Source organism: Centruroides sculpturatus, unplaced genomic scaffold, assembly GCF_000671375.1.
Source record: "Centruroides sculpturatus isolate CEXI.00-Female unplaced genomic scaffold, Cexi_2.0 scaffold402, whole genome shotgun sequence".
NCBI lineage: Eukaryota > Metazoa > Arthropoda > Arachnida > Scorpiones > Buthidae > Centruroides > Centruroides sculpturatus.
In genome coordinates, this window is record NW_019384685.1 from 199,852 (window position 1) to 217,842 (window position 17,991).

Consider the following 17,991-nt stretch of genomic DNA (forward strand, 5'->3'; position numbering starts at 1 on the left):
TTCTCATACTTGGGAACAATCTTAAGCGAAGACGGAAAGTTAGATTTGGAAATCAGCAATAGATTAAGCAAGGCAGCTCAGGTAGGGAACCAATCGATCAAATATATCTGGAATAAGAAAGAAATAAGTCATAAAACAAAACTAGCTGTGTACAACACAGTTTTTAAACCTATATTGACGTATGGTTCTGAGAGTTGGGTGAGAAATAAGGGAATTGACCAAAAATTAGAAGGAACAGAAAATTTTTAGAAAAATTGGTTGTGTTAATAGATGGATACAGTGGCAAAATCATATTAAAAATGAAGATATAAAAAACCTCAAGATAACAAATATTCAATCGAGAGTGAGGCTAATATGAGGTGGTTTGGCCATTTGGAAAGAATGGGAGAAGACAGACTGGCCAAGCAGGTATTCGAAGCTAAAATCAAAGAGAAATGACCAAAGGGACGACTTAGACGATGGTGGATTGATAGTGTTAAGCAGGCTTTAGAGGAAGGAATTTAACATAAATCCAGGCTAAATACTTGTCTGTTGTTAGGAGAGTTTCGAAAAAAGTAGTGGATGGTAGTATAAAAATGATTTTTCACCATGTTGACCTGTACACTCTCTGAGTATCAGCAGGAATGGATGATGGTGATGGTGAAAAACTTTAAAAATATATTTTACAAGTTTTTAAGTGAAATTTGGGAAAAGAAGTCTCATTTGTAAATTTTACTTTAAATCGATTCTCTAATTGTTAAAATTTTGATAGGATTACGCAAAAGACAATCTATCGGCCACTACTGTACTGACATTTCTGACAGTAAAATATTTCACGAAAATTAGTTTTAATTAATATGGTTATATGCAATATCGAATCGGGTTAAGATTAATCTATCTTACTTATTTTTTCATGCTGTTCACGATATTCAAAAATCATGGAAACGGGGAAGAAATAATTAAGCGAATTTTCTTGTTAACTTTGTAAATATTATATATNAGATGGATATATATATAATTGAAATTTAAAAAAACTCTAAAAATAAAATAAGTTATGATAACTATTCGTAGAAATATTATAAAAGAACTTTTTTATGCACTATGATCAGTGCCGGCCCGAGGCAAGTTTTAGGATGGAGCGAGATCCTATTATGGCGCCCCCTTGGTTGCCCCTAATTTATACCCTTTAATTTTCTTTACCACTGAGGCGCCCGATAGGACTTAGCGCCTGGAGCGGCTGCTCCGTTCGCCCTATGGTAGGGCAGGCTCTGACTATGATTCGCTAATTGTAGAAATATAGTGCCTACGATGAAGTAGATTCGGCTGTTTTGGTTGAAACATGGTTGTCAGAGTAGCGTTGGCCAGTGTTTCTATACATATATATATATATATATGGTGCGTTCGTTTATTCCTTCGCGCGCCTGCATCTGTTTAAAAATTCCTCTGGAACCCGTTCTTATATTCTGGTCAGAGTAGGCGCCGTTAGGTAGCAAAAACGGTTGCTTGTAGTAAGTTTACGATGGAAAGCACATGGCGTCCTCCATGACTCAGATAGATATAGTATCCGTCATACGGTTTTATAAAAAAGAAAAATATTTACCTTTGGCATTTTTTCTGAATGGTCCTACAAATACAGACAGGAATTTATTCTATCTGTATAACGAAACAATCTCGGTGAAGTACTTTTTTACCGGAGGAATATACGCAAAGAGACGTGCGTATTTCCTTGGGTATACTTCTAAATAACAATATACTATTATTTTTCCAATAACATCTATAAAATATAACAAATGGTTGATTAACAACCCATCATTAGTTGTCATTATACATGACAATCAAAAAATCACGGTACAAGCCGAAACAAAATAATTTGTATAACTTATTTAATATTATTCCGACAACCACCGAATAAGGAATTTTTTTTAGCCACGAAAGACGTAAAATTCAATCAAATATGCCTTTCGATTTGTCATGTTTTATTCAAATTAAGGTAATTTCTTATTTATGTTCATTCAACTCATTAATAAAACCACCGATAATAGAGACATCCATATATCATAATTACTGTCAGTATTCTTCGCATAAAAATGATTTTGCTACGACAGACTTTTACAAAACTTACTAAAATGAGTTTATTTCTTATGCATTTAAATTTTGGTCAATCGGACGACCGAGGCCAAAATTTAAATACATAAGAATGCTAGAGCGGTAGGTTGTAGGAATCCGAGATCGAGTACGGGCAAGCAATCAGCAATCACAGGAATTTTTCGGAGGTGTTTTATTCTGGATATGTCGGGCCTCGTCTCTCACCACTCTTCCATTTGTGGTACGACCGAACTCACGATGGACTCGGGAAAGACTCGGTTAGCGTCAATAGGGCAGAGAGTCAAAAAACGAAAAAGTATCCCTTTTTCTTATAAATTGATTTAAAAAATTATTTTTAATTATTTGACGAATCAAAGTAATGTTATAGAATAATCAAACAATAATAAAACGATTTTATAAAACGAAAATATTAATATTAAAAAAAAAGATAGATTTTAAATATTTCGACCACCAGGTGGATTCTTATATGTAGTTATCATGATCGTCGTCGTAGATAACTCCGGTTGAAAAGTTAATTTTAATTATTTAAAATTATTTTTTCACGTTATTTTCAATATGATTTTTCAAAATTACGATCGTATACGATGTCGAGAGAACGGACAATAACGTGATGCATTCGGAAATTAAATTAAATTTTTTAGTAACTTTAATTATGAAAACTTTGGAATTAAAGATATGATAAACAATGACATCAAAACCAAAGACAGCAACTCGTTTAGAGTCCGACATCGAAAAAAATCGCGAGGAGTCAAATTGGAGAAAAGTAATTGAATTAGCCGAACAACTATCCCAAAGGAATACTGGCTTTGGTGAGGTCTACTTTTATCATTTTACAAGTTTCATTATGCTTATTTTAACTAATCAAGGTTATAGTTTCAAGATGTTTTTCTTTGCTTTTAACGTGTAAAAAAATATATGTTTGCAAACTAAATCTTTGGCACTTACTGCACAATGTAATGATTGATATGCAGCAAACATAAATTATATGAAATAATAAGGATTTAGCAATCCTTTTGGTCCACCAGTGGCCAAGTGGTTCCGTTCCCCAAACGCTGGGAGTCAGGTGTGTGTTTGCACCTGGCTGGGATGGGCTAGTGGGTTTTTCTCCAAGTCCGTATTGCCCAAATAGGGGACAGTTATCCTTAAAAAGACCTCCCGGAAGGCCACCCCCTAGGCAGATTGCCGCGTTGTCATAATAAAACAAACAAACAAAGCAATCCTTTCTTGTATAAAACAATCATTCAGTAAGGTCCATAAAAAAAATATATATATATAATTAATAAATCAAATTTATAAGAATATACATTTTGTTTTCATATATATTAATTATCTATTATTTATTGTAATTAACATCATCCTGTCTGAATTAATTCTGTTTTTAGCTCAAAATAAAATTATTGTGTTAATGTTTCTAATGATATAAAGCAAGGTTTAATTGTTAAAATTTATCTGTTTATTAATTACGTATTTTGTAAACAAACAACATCCGGTTAGAGTTAGCTATATAAAATTTTTTTTGCTTAGTTATTGTCCTTTCAGTTTTAGAAGTAAAGTCAAAACGCACAAATTATCTTTGCAAAGATTTGAAATACGTTGGTTATAACCTACAAGTTTATTCGCATAATTGATGATTGATCTTTAAATTATTTAAATGAATAACTTATTTATAATTATAAATTACATTTATTAATTTGTATTTTAATGATAACAATTCAGTCATTAAGAATAAATACATAAAATGAAATATTACTTTTTTTATTTATATTTATGTATAAATTGGTATTTGTTGTGAATTATGTTTGTGCACATCAAATATTCAGCAAACTGTGATCGATGGTTTAATATTCTTGATGTTGTCTGTGGTCTGGAGCAACAGTTGGATGATTTTTATTTGTGTTACTTTCCTGGCCGTTATGTGTTCGTGACGAGGGAAAGTGTTGGAATTGTGTCAGATTTGACCCTCTGAGTTTTTTTGAAAATTTCCGCTTTTGAGACCACCCAAACCCAAAAAAGTAAAAAAAGGCAAAAAAAATTCCTTGGATGTGCGTGCATGTATTGGCATCTAATTAGTTTAATATCTTGGAATGGGGTAAAGATTAAGAAACAAAATTTAGAGTGGTGGCTTGTATGTGAGGGACATTAATGCTATTAAATTTTGGTGGTTAAAGGTTGAGAGGATGAGGAGATAAAGGGATGTCGCATGTCGTATCTAGAGAGGGGTAAAACTTAATGATTTTATTTGTTATTAACATACTTTTTTGTAAAACTCATCCCTAATCTCAAAATTAAGCTTTTTGCCATTGTATGGTAATTAAAAATATAAAAAGTTTGTTATAACAAAATCTCATAACAAATGGCACCACAATTAATTTTATTTATTTTGCTTAATAATAGAAAAAAAAAATTTTTTTTTAAATAAAAACTCATAACAGCCAGAAAAGTTATTCAACTCTCATTGCTGGATTTTTTAGTAAGTTCTAGATTTGAGAAAATCAAATTCCATGTTCATATCAGTCATACATAGATAGATACCTATACTGTATTGTAAAATCAGGATTGAAAAAGTGAATGTAAGATAATCTAATATAAGCCAATTGAAGTTAATTAATTTATTTATTTAGCAAGCAATAAGATCTCTACACTAATAGATTCTACATTTGAACTGTTTACATCTCAAAACTTAACATTGTACACAGAACTGGTAACTGGTATGAAATAGAAAAAACAAACAAAAAACTAACACAAATGTTTTCAAACCCCTTCTGAGTTGTTCTTCAGGCATTATAAAACTTTTTGTCTTATCATTTTTTTCAAAATCTTGATACCTTTATCAATTTTTTGTAGATGGATTCCAATTGTTAGTTGGCCAACTAATCAGATTTTACAAGAAATGAATCAAATATTAAAACTCAACATCCTCAGAAAATTCTTAAGTGCAACCTCACAATATGCTATTAATTCTCATGTTTGAATGTTGCAATCTTACTGGTAAGATAGAAAGGGAGATCATTGCAAGTATGAAGATGAAGTATATTTGATCAAGAGTGGTCATTGACCTCTTTTACAAAGAAGATTGCAAATTGTCATTGCATTTATTCAAATCATTTCTGAATGCACAAAAAACAAGCAAACAAACTTTTCTTTAGATATTAGATACAATAAACTGTTTATATATGTTTACAGTTTATACAATAAACTGTGTATAACAGTATATATTTTATCTATAATTTATCTTTCTGCTTCTATTCCCTTTTTCAAATATCAATATGTAACCAGTTCAAACATCGTTATTCTCTAGGAATTATCACATACTCAGACTCCAAAAATACTAACCAATCAACAACTTTATTTTATCCAGATGCATTTCAGAAATTACAATATTTCTCTCCTCAGTGGGCTTTCTTTCAAACAAGCCCAACGAAGCACAAATACTTTTTTAATACTCTAGTGAATATATAATAAATTTACAATTATACATCAACTAAAAATTTTAAATGTTTACGTTACACAATATTTCAATATTCCAATTGTTATTTTTTCAATATTTCCATAATAAAATCATTTCTTCCAATTTTTTAAAACATCATTGTTTAATTTGTTTAAAAATTAAATTAATTAGAGCTTCAAATTATTGCAGTACCTGTGTTCTTTTCTTTTACCCAACACATTTTGCACACTCCTTGCTGTCATTATTTTCATTCCTCACCTCATTCACCAACACTCCTATTGCAATCAGAACACATTCTCTCTTGCCTCCTATCAGCCAGAAACCAATTTCATGACTCATGTAAATTTACTCCATCATTCTCATTTATTAACAATAAAAAATTTTTGTTTCTAACTATTTCTAGATGTTCATATAACTTCCTCTTCATCATATTTTTCTCTAATTGAACCATCCTTAATGCATTAAGATCAATCTGACATTTGTTCATCATGCAGTATCTAGTAACACCCGAATTCTTATAATTATATTTTATTGCTCTAACATGTTCCTTGATTCTTTTACGTAATTCTCTTCCTTTCTCTCTGATGTAAGTGTGACAATCATAATTAAATCTATATATAACACCTTGCTTTTTTAACAAGTCATTAATTTTATCTTCTTTATTGTTGGTATTTTCATTTCACATAATACTTATTCTACTCTATTTTTTGTTCCAGGATCAATACTATATTATATTGATAAAGTATTTTCTTAATTTCTTCAAAAAGTTTCTGAATATAAGTTACTTTGCTAAATGCCTGGTTCTGTAATTTTGCTTTCTATACTCCTATTTCTTTTTTTTCTTTTATATTGTAATTTTGTGAACCACATATTTAATATATGTTTATAGTATTCATTTAACAAAAACATTTTGTTAACATTTTTTATTACCTCCTCTTAATATTTGAAAAACAGAATAGAAGTGGAAATTTAAATATAATATAAAGTTTATTAAATTGCATAATTGTACTACATTATCTCTAATGAACAAATACACAGTGTAAATGAAACAAAGAAAATGGAGATTGGAACTGATGAACTTTCTAATCAGAATATGGACAAATTTCAGTCTCATTACAGATATGATTAGAATATTTTATTTTTACAAATGTTGTTATGATAAGTACTGAAACAATTAATTAGTACTGATTGTATCAAGAATTTTGTCTCATAAATGGAAATGAGAAATAAAATAAGCAGCTCATATCAAATTCTCATATATCAAGTACTCATAAATTGAAGTTGCAGAACTAAAATGAATCAGCTTTTTCTTGTGGAGAATCAGTTTAACACAGTATATTAATAAATTGATTTACATAATCCATGATACACTACTAAACATTTTTATTATATTATAAATTTCCATTTCTTGATCATTTCACCAGGTCATTCTCTCTTTAATTGTTTATATTTTTAATTGAAAATTTTTGTGTTTTTTTTTTAAAGGACTGTTTGGCGGCCAGTAGCCTTTATCAGGCTATTAAGGCTAAATAATTACTAAGTAGTTTGGCAGGAGGCAGACTTCTATTGNTGTAGTGATTTGGTTGTATATATTTATTCTATCCCAGTTTTGGAGAGTTACTAAATATATATATATAATTTAACTTATATTAAAAGTAGTTTAACTTACTTTTCAATTTAAGCATCTTCAGTTGATTTAGTTTTAAAAACCAAACTCTAATTTGAACATTTTCATTTGTCATTTGGAAGGTTTAAATATTTGTAATATGAAACTTTCAGTATAAAAATATTTTGTACATTATGTGTCTTAATAAAATTTTTTTCAACAACAGTTTTAGATTTTGTAAATGTAAACAAAAATTTACTGTTGTTATCATAGTGGGAAAAACATATTTTTAGTCATTAATAATTAATTAATGATATATGAATGAATGAAATACATTTTTATTAATTAAATTGTTACTTTAAATGAATTTGCAACTATACAATTGATTTCATGTTTATAACAACAAGTTTTAAATATTAATTTTCTTTTCTTTTATTTTTTTTAATTATTTGCCAGATAGCATCTGGACAATTTGATAAACCCTAAAAATCTTTTATGGGCAAGGCAGTCCAGCATATGTCAGACCCTGAACAAACTGAACAACCTGACTTTAACCTAATTTACTGCTGTATCTATAATGTTAAATGTTATTGTTTCAGAATGAATATATTGTATAGTGTATAATACTACCAATATCATTGTTTATTATTTTTAGTATTTTAAACATTTAATATATTACATTAATTACATATTTCAATCAAATTCTTATTTTATTTTTAGCTTTTTATTTTTTAAATAATAGGTCAGAATTGCATTTTTAAAACTTATTACCGAAAAGCTAAAGCCATTAAGTTTAATTTTTATATATGACATATGAAATTTATATACATCAATAGAAATAAAAAGTAGGAAAGTTTGTTACTTGACTCACAGAATTAGGATAACTTATTTAAAATATAAAAAATAATTGTTTCAGAATCATTTTTTAATATTATTGTTGATGTTTTATTTTTAAAATGTTCATATTTTACTTTCATTGAATGACTTCATTACACAAATTTTCAATCTATTTCAGTATATGATAAAGTTGTAATGAAGTTGAATATTATCAAATATTGTTTATTAAGTTATCTGTTATTATGTTAAATTATTGAATTTTGTTAATGTATTTGTTAAAATTTAATTAAATTTTTAAATCTATAAATTCATCAGCTTTTTTTTAGATTTATAAATATAATTTTATGTAAAGTAGAATAATGTAAAGTAGAATAGTAAAGTAGAATAATGTACATTAGTGGTTTTATACATCACTGTTCCACTTAATTTATTAAATTGGAATAATGATATATAAAATCATTACTTTTAAGTAAATTGCTCACTAATCATTAAATATTTGTATTATTGAACTACTTAAATCTCTATTTGAAGCAGTTCACAATTACACAAAATGTTTTGACACTATATTACTTATTACTGACTTTTAAATTTCAAATTTCTTCTAAATTTCTCTTCATATTTCTAATAGAAACAGAAATCTGTAATATAAATTGAGGTATATTTTTTCAAAGTAATTGCTATTGATTATGTCCCATAAATAGAAAATTCTTGTGAATTGTATATTTTATACAATTCACAAGAATTATCTATATTCAGATTAAACTAAAGAATTAAAATATTTCTAAAAATACAATCATATTAACAGATAAATTAATTTTATTTTATGGTTTTGTATTTCTCTGATGTGCAAAATTTTCTAATCAAATATATCTATAAATTCATGATACATATGTGGCAATAATCAATATTTATTTTTCTCTTTCTTCATTACATTGAAATTCCAAGAATAATGAATATTTTAGAAAGTATATTTGATACTTTAAATCCTTGTAAATACTGAATATAAAAAGTAATGTGTAGCTACTGTTCATGTGTCACTAGATAAGAGTTCACTTTGGATTTTATTTACAATTACATAAATATTTATAAAATTGTTTTGTATTCTATGAATACTTATTTTGAATATATCTAATGCTGAAGCTTGAAGACTTTTCAAAAACAAAAATGTTAAATATGTAATTTTTAACAGTTCTAACTTATTTATTTGATTTCAGGAAATTAATGAATTAATTTCTTTTAAAATCAGTCACACTATTATCAAACTTTATTAGCAAAAAAGGGAGTTTCCCTGTTGCAGGGTTTAATACATATTTTGAAGAAAAATTTACAAAGGTACTGTAGCAGCTTACAAATTATCAAATTTATACACATAAATACAGTAGGTACCATGTAATCCTGTTGTAACAAAAACAAAGAATACAATTTTATCAGAAGTAACGATACAGATACAATTGACTTTTATTCAATGTTGAAATATATTGAGTAGGTTTTATTATTTCTATGATTTTGATGAAATAATTATATAGATTATAAAGGTCTTTTTTATTAAGGTTTTTTAAGTTATTTCTGAAATCGAGAGATGGACTACATTGAAGAATACACGTGATATTGTATGAATCTTGTGTATTTGCAAAACTTTGACAATTTTGTAGTAGATGTTGCATTGAGAAATCATCGGATTTGCACCAGAAGCATTGGTTGTTTGAAAAATTGATATAGATGTTACTAATGAAAAGTGAATATTTATTGAGATGTAGTTGGGATACTAATCTTTTCACACTAAGATTTATCAGTTTATTCATGTATGGTTGGGAGGATGGTAATTTTAGGATATCTATATACCAAGGATGGTAATTACTCTGACTTAGGCTGACTTGATCTTCATTTATAGATTGAGAAATTGCAGATTCCAGTAACAGTGTGTAGCCGTATCGCCAGTCCTGAAGAAAATCAGTCACACTATTATTAAAATGTACGGAGGTTATAATTTACAAAATGTTTTTCATAATGTATTTCAATACATAAGTTAAAATCATTTAAATATTTATATAATATTTATATAATTGCAACACCATTTACTTTTATAGATAGACTAGCTGTTACTGTGACTTCGCCCATGTGGATTTTGCAAGCAAACACCATTTATATTCAGTATTTCAACAACCATAGTAATTGTTATATAACATCTACTGCTGAGAATGATGAGAATTGTTGAGAATCAAACAAACTGTTTTCAATTTGATCAATTTTCTAGAATGTTTACAATCATTCTATAATCAAACCAATATGCAATAACAAATTTTAATTTAAAACGATTCGAACATTCGGTTAAAAAATCAAAATATATAAAAATATTTATAACAATGGCTGAAATGTTATCAATTTAATACACCTAAGTACTCAATGAAGACTAAATGTAGTTGAAAACAAAAAATTGCATCTAAAATAGTACAGTAGAAACCGTTCTTCAGGTTAAACCTTAATCCTCTCCCTCTCCCCCATGGGGAGAGAGGGAGAGGAAAAAATCCTTTCTTAGTGTGCATTTTCATGACATACTCTGTGTACCAAATTTCACCTCTTTAGGTTCAGTGGTTTGCTCTAGGCAATGATGAATCAATCAGTCAGTCAGTAATTTTATATATTTAGATTTTGTATTGTTTTTTTGATTCATTGAAGGTTACATTCAAATTAATTGTATTTAAATGCTTAAGTAAAGTTTTTAAAAATCTTTTTCTTTTAGCTTCAACTTTCAATGTCAGACATTTGTATTTTTCAATTAATAATATTTATTTAGTTTTTTCTCTGTATCATTTGTATATATTTTTATTACATTAGCATTCTGGTTTTTGTATATATTTACTATTTGTATATTTTGGCATTATTACAAACTATCTATTTATTACAATGTTTATAACTCTATAGTGAATGTATTTTGTGTACGATAATATAATTTTATCATTATTTTAATTTACAGATACATTAGTGAGCTTCTTAATAGGTGAAAGTAAATTAGAACAGTATTTAGAAGAATATGTACCTGTGGAACAAAATGTTGCTAAAGCTAAAACAGGATTAACAGAAGCAAAAAGATATTTAGTATCATGTTTGAGTGAACAAGGTGCAAAGGTTAGTATTTTTGAATAAAATATATAAAGCATATATTTTTTATTTTAATTGTATTCAGTATAGTGTACATATTTTACTATATATGTATAAATATAATATATATTAAAATTTATTATTTAACAAAACAAATAAGCTTATATACAAGTGTAAAGGTAAAAACACATTCTCCACATGAAAAGCCGAGCCGGTATCACACTTTGATCTGGTTACTACCATAATAATTATCTCCACAGAATGTGGGTGTGGTCACTCTTAGCTTCATTTCTCCCCATAGACCTTACTGGCATGGGTGTCCCTACCAGGAGCGTGTGCTCCAGCCTACATTGCTCTATGGTTCAGTAAAATTACTGGGCTCTCCCACCATGACCAGGTGGTGACCACGGGAGAGTTATTATTATTATTATTCATAAAATATATGATTGATAATTTCTTACTGTGTGACAGTTTATTTTTCACTTGAATGGTCATTTTTTTTAATCATGATGGCTTTCATTAGATTTTTATTCTTGTTTATTATTACAATGGTTATTATATTTATATAAAAATAATAAAATAATTAATTCTTTTGCCTGCTTTTTCTAATTGTACTGTAAAATTAAATCTGTGAAGAAGTAACACTTAGAGACTGGATTAGAAATTTAGAAATGAGATATAATAAAATTAGCTCAGTTTGATTTGTATAAAAATAAAGTTTTTTGTTTAAAATTCTTAACCATTAAAATATGGTAATTTGCATATTTCTGTTGTCTAAATTATGTTTTAATTAATTTCAGAATAGCACCAAACCTTCTTTGTAATACCTTGTAAGCAATTCTTCAGTAGTGTATTATCTTGATAACGACTAATGTTTTTGATCCTTCATCTAGATCTTCTTCAGGTCAAATATAAATATTGCAATTTTAAAATGTTTTGTTAATTGAATGCATCTTCAGGTTAAATTTGCTGCATGATATCATTGTTATAAAGTGGGACACATTTCTAATCTGGATTTTACCTGGAGACGCATTCCATTAAAGGAACATTTTTAAAATGCAACGTTTATGTTTGACCTGAAGAAGATCTAGCTGAAGGATTGAAAACATTAGTCATTATCAAGATAATAAGCTACTGGAGAATTGTTTAGAAGGTTTTACAAAGATTTGGTGCTATACTTCCACTCCAGTATAATAAGTGTGAGTAAACAATTTTAGAATAATTTAAAAAATAGCTCGGTAAATATTTTGGTGATATATAATGCTAATTTTCATTAAAAAATGTCCAGTTTACTATAAAAAAGTTGGCTTTAATATGAAAATGCAAAAAATTATAAAAAATAATCAAATAATAAATTAATTCAAATAGTAGTACAGTATATAAAGGGCTATATAAAAAAATTCTTAAAAATGTGCAAATAGTTTTTTAGTTTGAACTGATATACTATACTTCTAATTTAATTCATGTTTATTTAATATTTTAAAATATATAAAAATTGTAAAAAGTTATGTTAATTTTCATTTTTTTCTAATTATTTTCATTAAAAGCTTTAAGTGAAATTTTATTGTTAAATACTTTTTTGTGATGTACAGTAAACCCCCATTAACCAGGAGTAAGGGGGAAAGGTTGTCTGAGTATATGAAAAGTTAGTGGAGTGTTTTCTCGTATGACATGGAAAATGGGAACATGGATATACAGTAATTTATTATTTTTACAGAAGTTTTACTCAATTCTAGTAGAATATACAGTTTGAATTTATTATTACAGAAAATGAACTTAAATAGTTTCATAATGTTATAGCATACAGCAATATACAGTTTTTAGTAATGTGCTGACTATAGTAATATAATGCACAGTATTGCAAAGATTCCAGATATCAAAAGCACACATTAATTGTAATAAAATTATAATTATAATTACTTGTTAACTATAATTTTTCTATTGTCAATTTTTGTATTGTTAACTATAATTTTAATTTACTTAATTTTTCAAAAAATTTGTCTAAATTATGCAAAGTCCAAGTTAGCAGGGGTTTACTGTATTACAAAATTTATAGAAAGAGAATTAATTTATTTTTTGTATATGCATGACAGAAGTTATTGTTAATTATATCTTGAAAAAATGTTTTGCAGCTTGGATTGGTCACGGACACTTATCTACTGCTGTCGAAACTTTTATTTGCCCAGGGATATTATGATGAAGCATTAAATCATTTGGCTAAGAGTGGACTAGATAAGCTTGCAGAAAGACAATTTTCTAATCGTATAATGAAAATTGTTGCAGAGTCATTTGCAATTAAAGGTTCAAATTTTATTTTAAAATGCTTTATGAATATACAGGTATCCTTTGTACAACATGACATTTCTACAACACGGTTTGAAAATTGGGGAAATCCCTCATACAACAGTTTCCGGTTTCACTCTAACATGGTTTTGGAAATCCTCTATACCAGTGTTTTTCAACCTGTGGGTCGCGACCCCCCTGGGGGTCGCGGGTAAAAGAAAAAGACAAGTGTTGACTACATTAAAAAAACTAAAATTTCAGCGAGAATTACATCCCACCCCAGAAAATGATAGCGGAAAAAACGTTGAGCTGATTTGCAAAAAGAAATAAAAAGTAGAAAAAGCTGAAAATTCAGATCCTAAAAAAAGGAAAAAAGGTCAACAGTTCCCTGTGCCTAATGTTATAATTAAAGGAAGTTTCATACTTTTATGTGTGTTAAATTATTGTCGATTATTCTACTGAAATTTTCATTTTAATCAACAATAATTTGTCTCAACAGAAAGAAAATTAAATACATAGTTTTTAAAATCACTGATATAGTTTTAATATGGCATTAGGGGGTCGCCAGAATTTTTTAACTTGTAAAGGTGTCACGTATTCAAGAAGGTTGAAAAACACTGCTCTATACAAAATTTCACAATTTTTAAGTATAAACTCTGTTATTCAATATTTAAAAAAAATTAAAGTAAGTGTGAGAATCCAAACTTTAAACAAAAATCGGTCATCGATTTTGTCATACCTACTCGATAATTCTTGTCATCTACTACCTGAGAACATCTTGACAATTTACATTTTCTTGACTGCAAAAGCAACGCGTTCCCATGATCCCTTGACCTCCCGGCTGTGTGTTACCGATTTGAATATTGTAATTGATGGCCAAAAGAGGCAATCACTGCCTAATTCTCCCTGAGCAAGAAGTCACCACCAGTCTATAATGACAGTCATTGCCCATTTCACCACAGATATAGAATCTTGTGTCTCCCTATAGAAACACCAAATACAATCTCTTGTCAATAATGGATTATTATCTCTTGCCACTAATGGATTATCGTCTCCTCCAGTTTGCCTCCATCTCCTGAGTCTCTCTGCCCAAGGAAAATTCCAACTCCTGTCCTGGATTAAACTTTCCTCGGCTACCTTTGAGCTGTACCCTGTGGCTCTGAACTTTCCAGTGGAAGATTGAACACTCATCTTATCTATAAGTGTCTCCTAAACCTCCAGGTATCTATAACAATGTGTGATTTCATGTAAACTCTTTCTCACGTGAAACACTTCCATGTCCCATGTCATTCTCATATCCAATATCAAATTGTCTTGCTACTGTTAGCATGTAGATCTAGTACGAAAAATAAATGAGTATTTGTTTTGTTAACTGAGTATCTGAGTGTCTTGCTTCCAATGCTGTCTCACTTGTCTCCATCTGAATCCACTTGCTCACTCACATGGCCACTCGCGTAATCTATTTTTTTCCAACTAATTTCATCATCGTGGCTTCCGTGTCAATCGGGACATGGTGGTGTCATTCCTGACAGGGCATCAAAGAGGTGGTGATTCTATGGTCAAATAAGCATGTATGTTGTATCAGATTTCCCCACAAATGTTAAAATATTGAAATTTTCAATTGGTTTTGTGCTTTTTGTCAGATTTACTGTAATGAAAACTAATTTTTTTTCTTTCTTGTTCTAGCTTTCCTATCAACCAGATGTCGTCATTGCTTTCAGACTTATCATTAAGACTGTCACTGTGGTTTTTTTTATAGATTAATTTTCATATTTAGTAAAGTTTAATAACATTTACCTAAAATTGTTCAAATAAACTTCTTTTTAACTGTAGGTAAAAAAGAACGTTGAAAATAAAAAAGGTATGACAAATGAAATGCAGCATTATCTCAGTATTCAAACAGTTCCCAACTCCAGCAGTTTGGTATTTGAGCACAAATTCTGGAGAAAAATTGCTTGGTATGCGACTGAACAAATGTGACCCTCTAGAACAAATTTTCAATTAATAACATATTTTATTTTTATTTTATCATCCATAAAAAATTATGATAAAATAAAAAAATGAAGATGTTGCTGATATTTTTAATCAAGATCAACAAAAAAGCCGAGATGATGATACTTTGTAAAAATAAATCCTCCTCATTTAAAATTGATATTAACATGAAATACAGTACTTTTAATTGTGATTGTTAGTTAATTATTGATTTTAAATGAATTATTGCTTTCATAAACGTATTTTTCTTAGTAACAAAAAAGAATAGTATACTTTTGCTAACTTCTGGAACTTAACCCTATGTTTTGCATTAGTTCTTTGTTTTGTATAGCACGGATTCGCATAACATGGCATTTTTTGGAACATAACTACTGTGTTATATGATGGATACCTGTATATTTTTATTTAAAATTATATTCTTTTTAGTAGTTATAATTTAATAACTATGCATGTGAGAATAAAGATAATAGTTAAAGAAATGTTTTTATATGTATATTTTAATGTATAATCATACAATTCACAATGGTAACTAACATGCAGATACAATCTAAAAATTTAGAAATGAAAAATTAATGTAATTTTAAAAAACTGTTTATTAGAATTTATTCTCTAGAAATAAAAGTTGTGCCTCTAAATTAGAATAACATTATTTATGATATTAGAAATTTCATAATTTATTTTAAGTAAAATTATTGTATTTTTATATAATTTACTTTTGAATATCTATTTAATCTAAGTGTAATCTGAGAATATTTTATTAAAAAAAATCAATTTACTCTCTCACATTTTAGGATTATGTTTAGAAAAAGTTCCATTACCTTCAACAAGCAAATATAAAGCTGCAGAAAGAGAGGATCAAGTAATTAAATGTTTTGTGACAGCAAGCGACCTTACTCTTCGTTATTTACAAGAGGTAGAAAGAACACAAGGTTTGAGTGGAGGCACTTTACCTCAGTTAACATCTGGAGTATCTTCTTTGAATATTCCTGGATCGGGTTCTCCATTGCCACCAAATACTGAATATCGTATTGGACCAATATTGGAAACAGCATTACAGAGGGCTCCTATTCTTTACATTAAGAATGGGTAAGAATGTATATATATATATACACACACACATTAATTAACTAAATAAAGCATTTCTAGATAATGATTAAATATCTGTATATTTGTTTATTACCACTTTTTGGGGATTGACTGGCATGCCAGAAACCCAAGGGTTATCCTCATACAGATTAGACTGTGACTAAAAAGTAAAATTAATCAGATCTAAGAAAACTAGTTGTTAAATAAATGTTAAAGAAAACATTCTTTCCAGTGCAATAAAATAATAACATTGTAATTTGACAGACTTAACATTAGGCAGTGTGGGCTGCACTGACTACCTTGATCTTAAAAATAACACTTTCCTCAAATTTCACAGAAAGCAGATGTTAATTGGTGTAAGTTAAGATAATTGACAGCTAGTTTCTGAAATTTGAAAGGTTTATTTTATTTTTGTGTTTTTGGATCAAATTATAATAAAATAAACATAAGAAAAACACTTTCTGCATTCCATGAGTATTTTACCAGTATTTTACATCATTAGAAAGAAGACAAAATGCAGAAATTAAACATATAGTTTTTGTTTTAATGCTAAGTTTCACAGTTTAGAATAAAAACATGTTCATTTTTATGACATAACTTGATTTTTTTTCATGCACCCTCTAGAGAATGATGTATAACCTCATTCAGACTAGCATGCTGGCATTCTGCCGGAATAAACCAACATGATGATTTTTACTATACAGAAATATCTGATTTCATGGTTTTCCCTGGATAGACTGACATGCTTGGCAATCCACAAAAAATTGTTATATTTTTATTAATATCTTAACAATTAAAGTTTAGTGCATCAGTTTTTAAGATTTAAATATTTTATTTCAATACATCTATTCTATGAATTAAATGTCTATTTTACAAACACATATTGCATGAAATTTGTTTGATTGCTTGCTGTTTTCAGATAAATCTTTTACATTTCTCACACCTCATTGAGGCAGAAGAATTTTTGTTATGTCTACACTTGAAACACATACCATTTTTTTTTTTTTTTTATACATTTGCATCTTCCATTCAGCGTTTCTCAGGACAGTATTTTTGAAGAAAGACTGTGATGTCACGTGGAAGGCATAAAAGTTCTGATCTTGAAATAAGATGCTCTTTCATTAGCTGTATAGACAAGTTTTTCAGAAAGATTTCTTCTTTCTCTTCTTACTTGATTCTGTCCAGGATTATTAATCACAAAAATTATTCTTGCATTTATTCCCACAATATTCATAATTACAAAAAACAGGACAAAGGGCCATCATTTTATTATCTGAAAAACAGAATATGAAGCACACATTTTGTAAGAGTGTCTACACCTCCTTTGGTCATATTATAATCAAGTAATCTCTGGTCTCATTAACAATATTATCATCGTGCATGCTGGATACTAAAATGACAGCTTTATTTCTCTATGGCACAAATGAAACAGGTATTTTATGTTTCTGAAATTCAAACATGGTGCTGTTCACTGCTTTTGTTTTGCTGGGCAGAAAAACTCGAAGAATTTCATGTTTATTTATTTTTTTAATCATATGAAGAAATGATAATCATC

The 17,991-nt window shown here is 28.3% G+C and overlaps 1 protein-coding gene across 1 annotated transcript in view; it reads left to right on the forward strand.

Annotated features, from left to right (window-relative positions):
- The first annotated feature begins 2,548 nt into the window (after positions 1-2,548).
- The window catches only part of LOC111627044 (tetratricopeptide repeat protein 7B-like), a 59,513-nt gene continuing 44,070 nt past the window's right edge, over positions 2,549-17,991 (forward strand). Inside the window, exons 1-4 of the mRNA XM_023370589.1 lie at positions 2,549-2,894; positions 10,951-11,102; positions 13,208-13,376; positions 16,142-16,436. Coding sequence (XP_023226357.1) covers positions 2,771-2,894; positions 10,951-11,102; positions 13,208-13,376; positions 16,142-16,436 — 740 coding nt within the window. The 5' untranslated portion in view covers positions 2,549-2,770. The remainder of the gene's footprint in view (positions 2,895-10,950; positions 11,103-13,207; positions 13,377-16,141; positions 16,437-17,991) is intronic.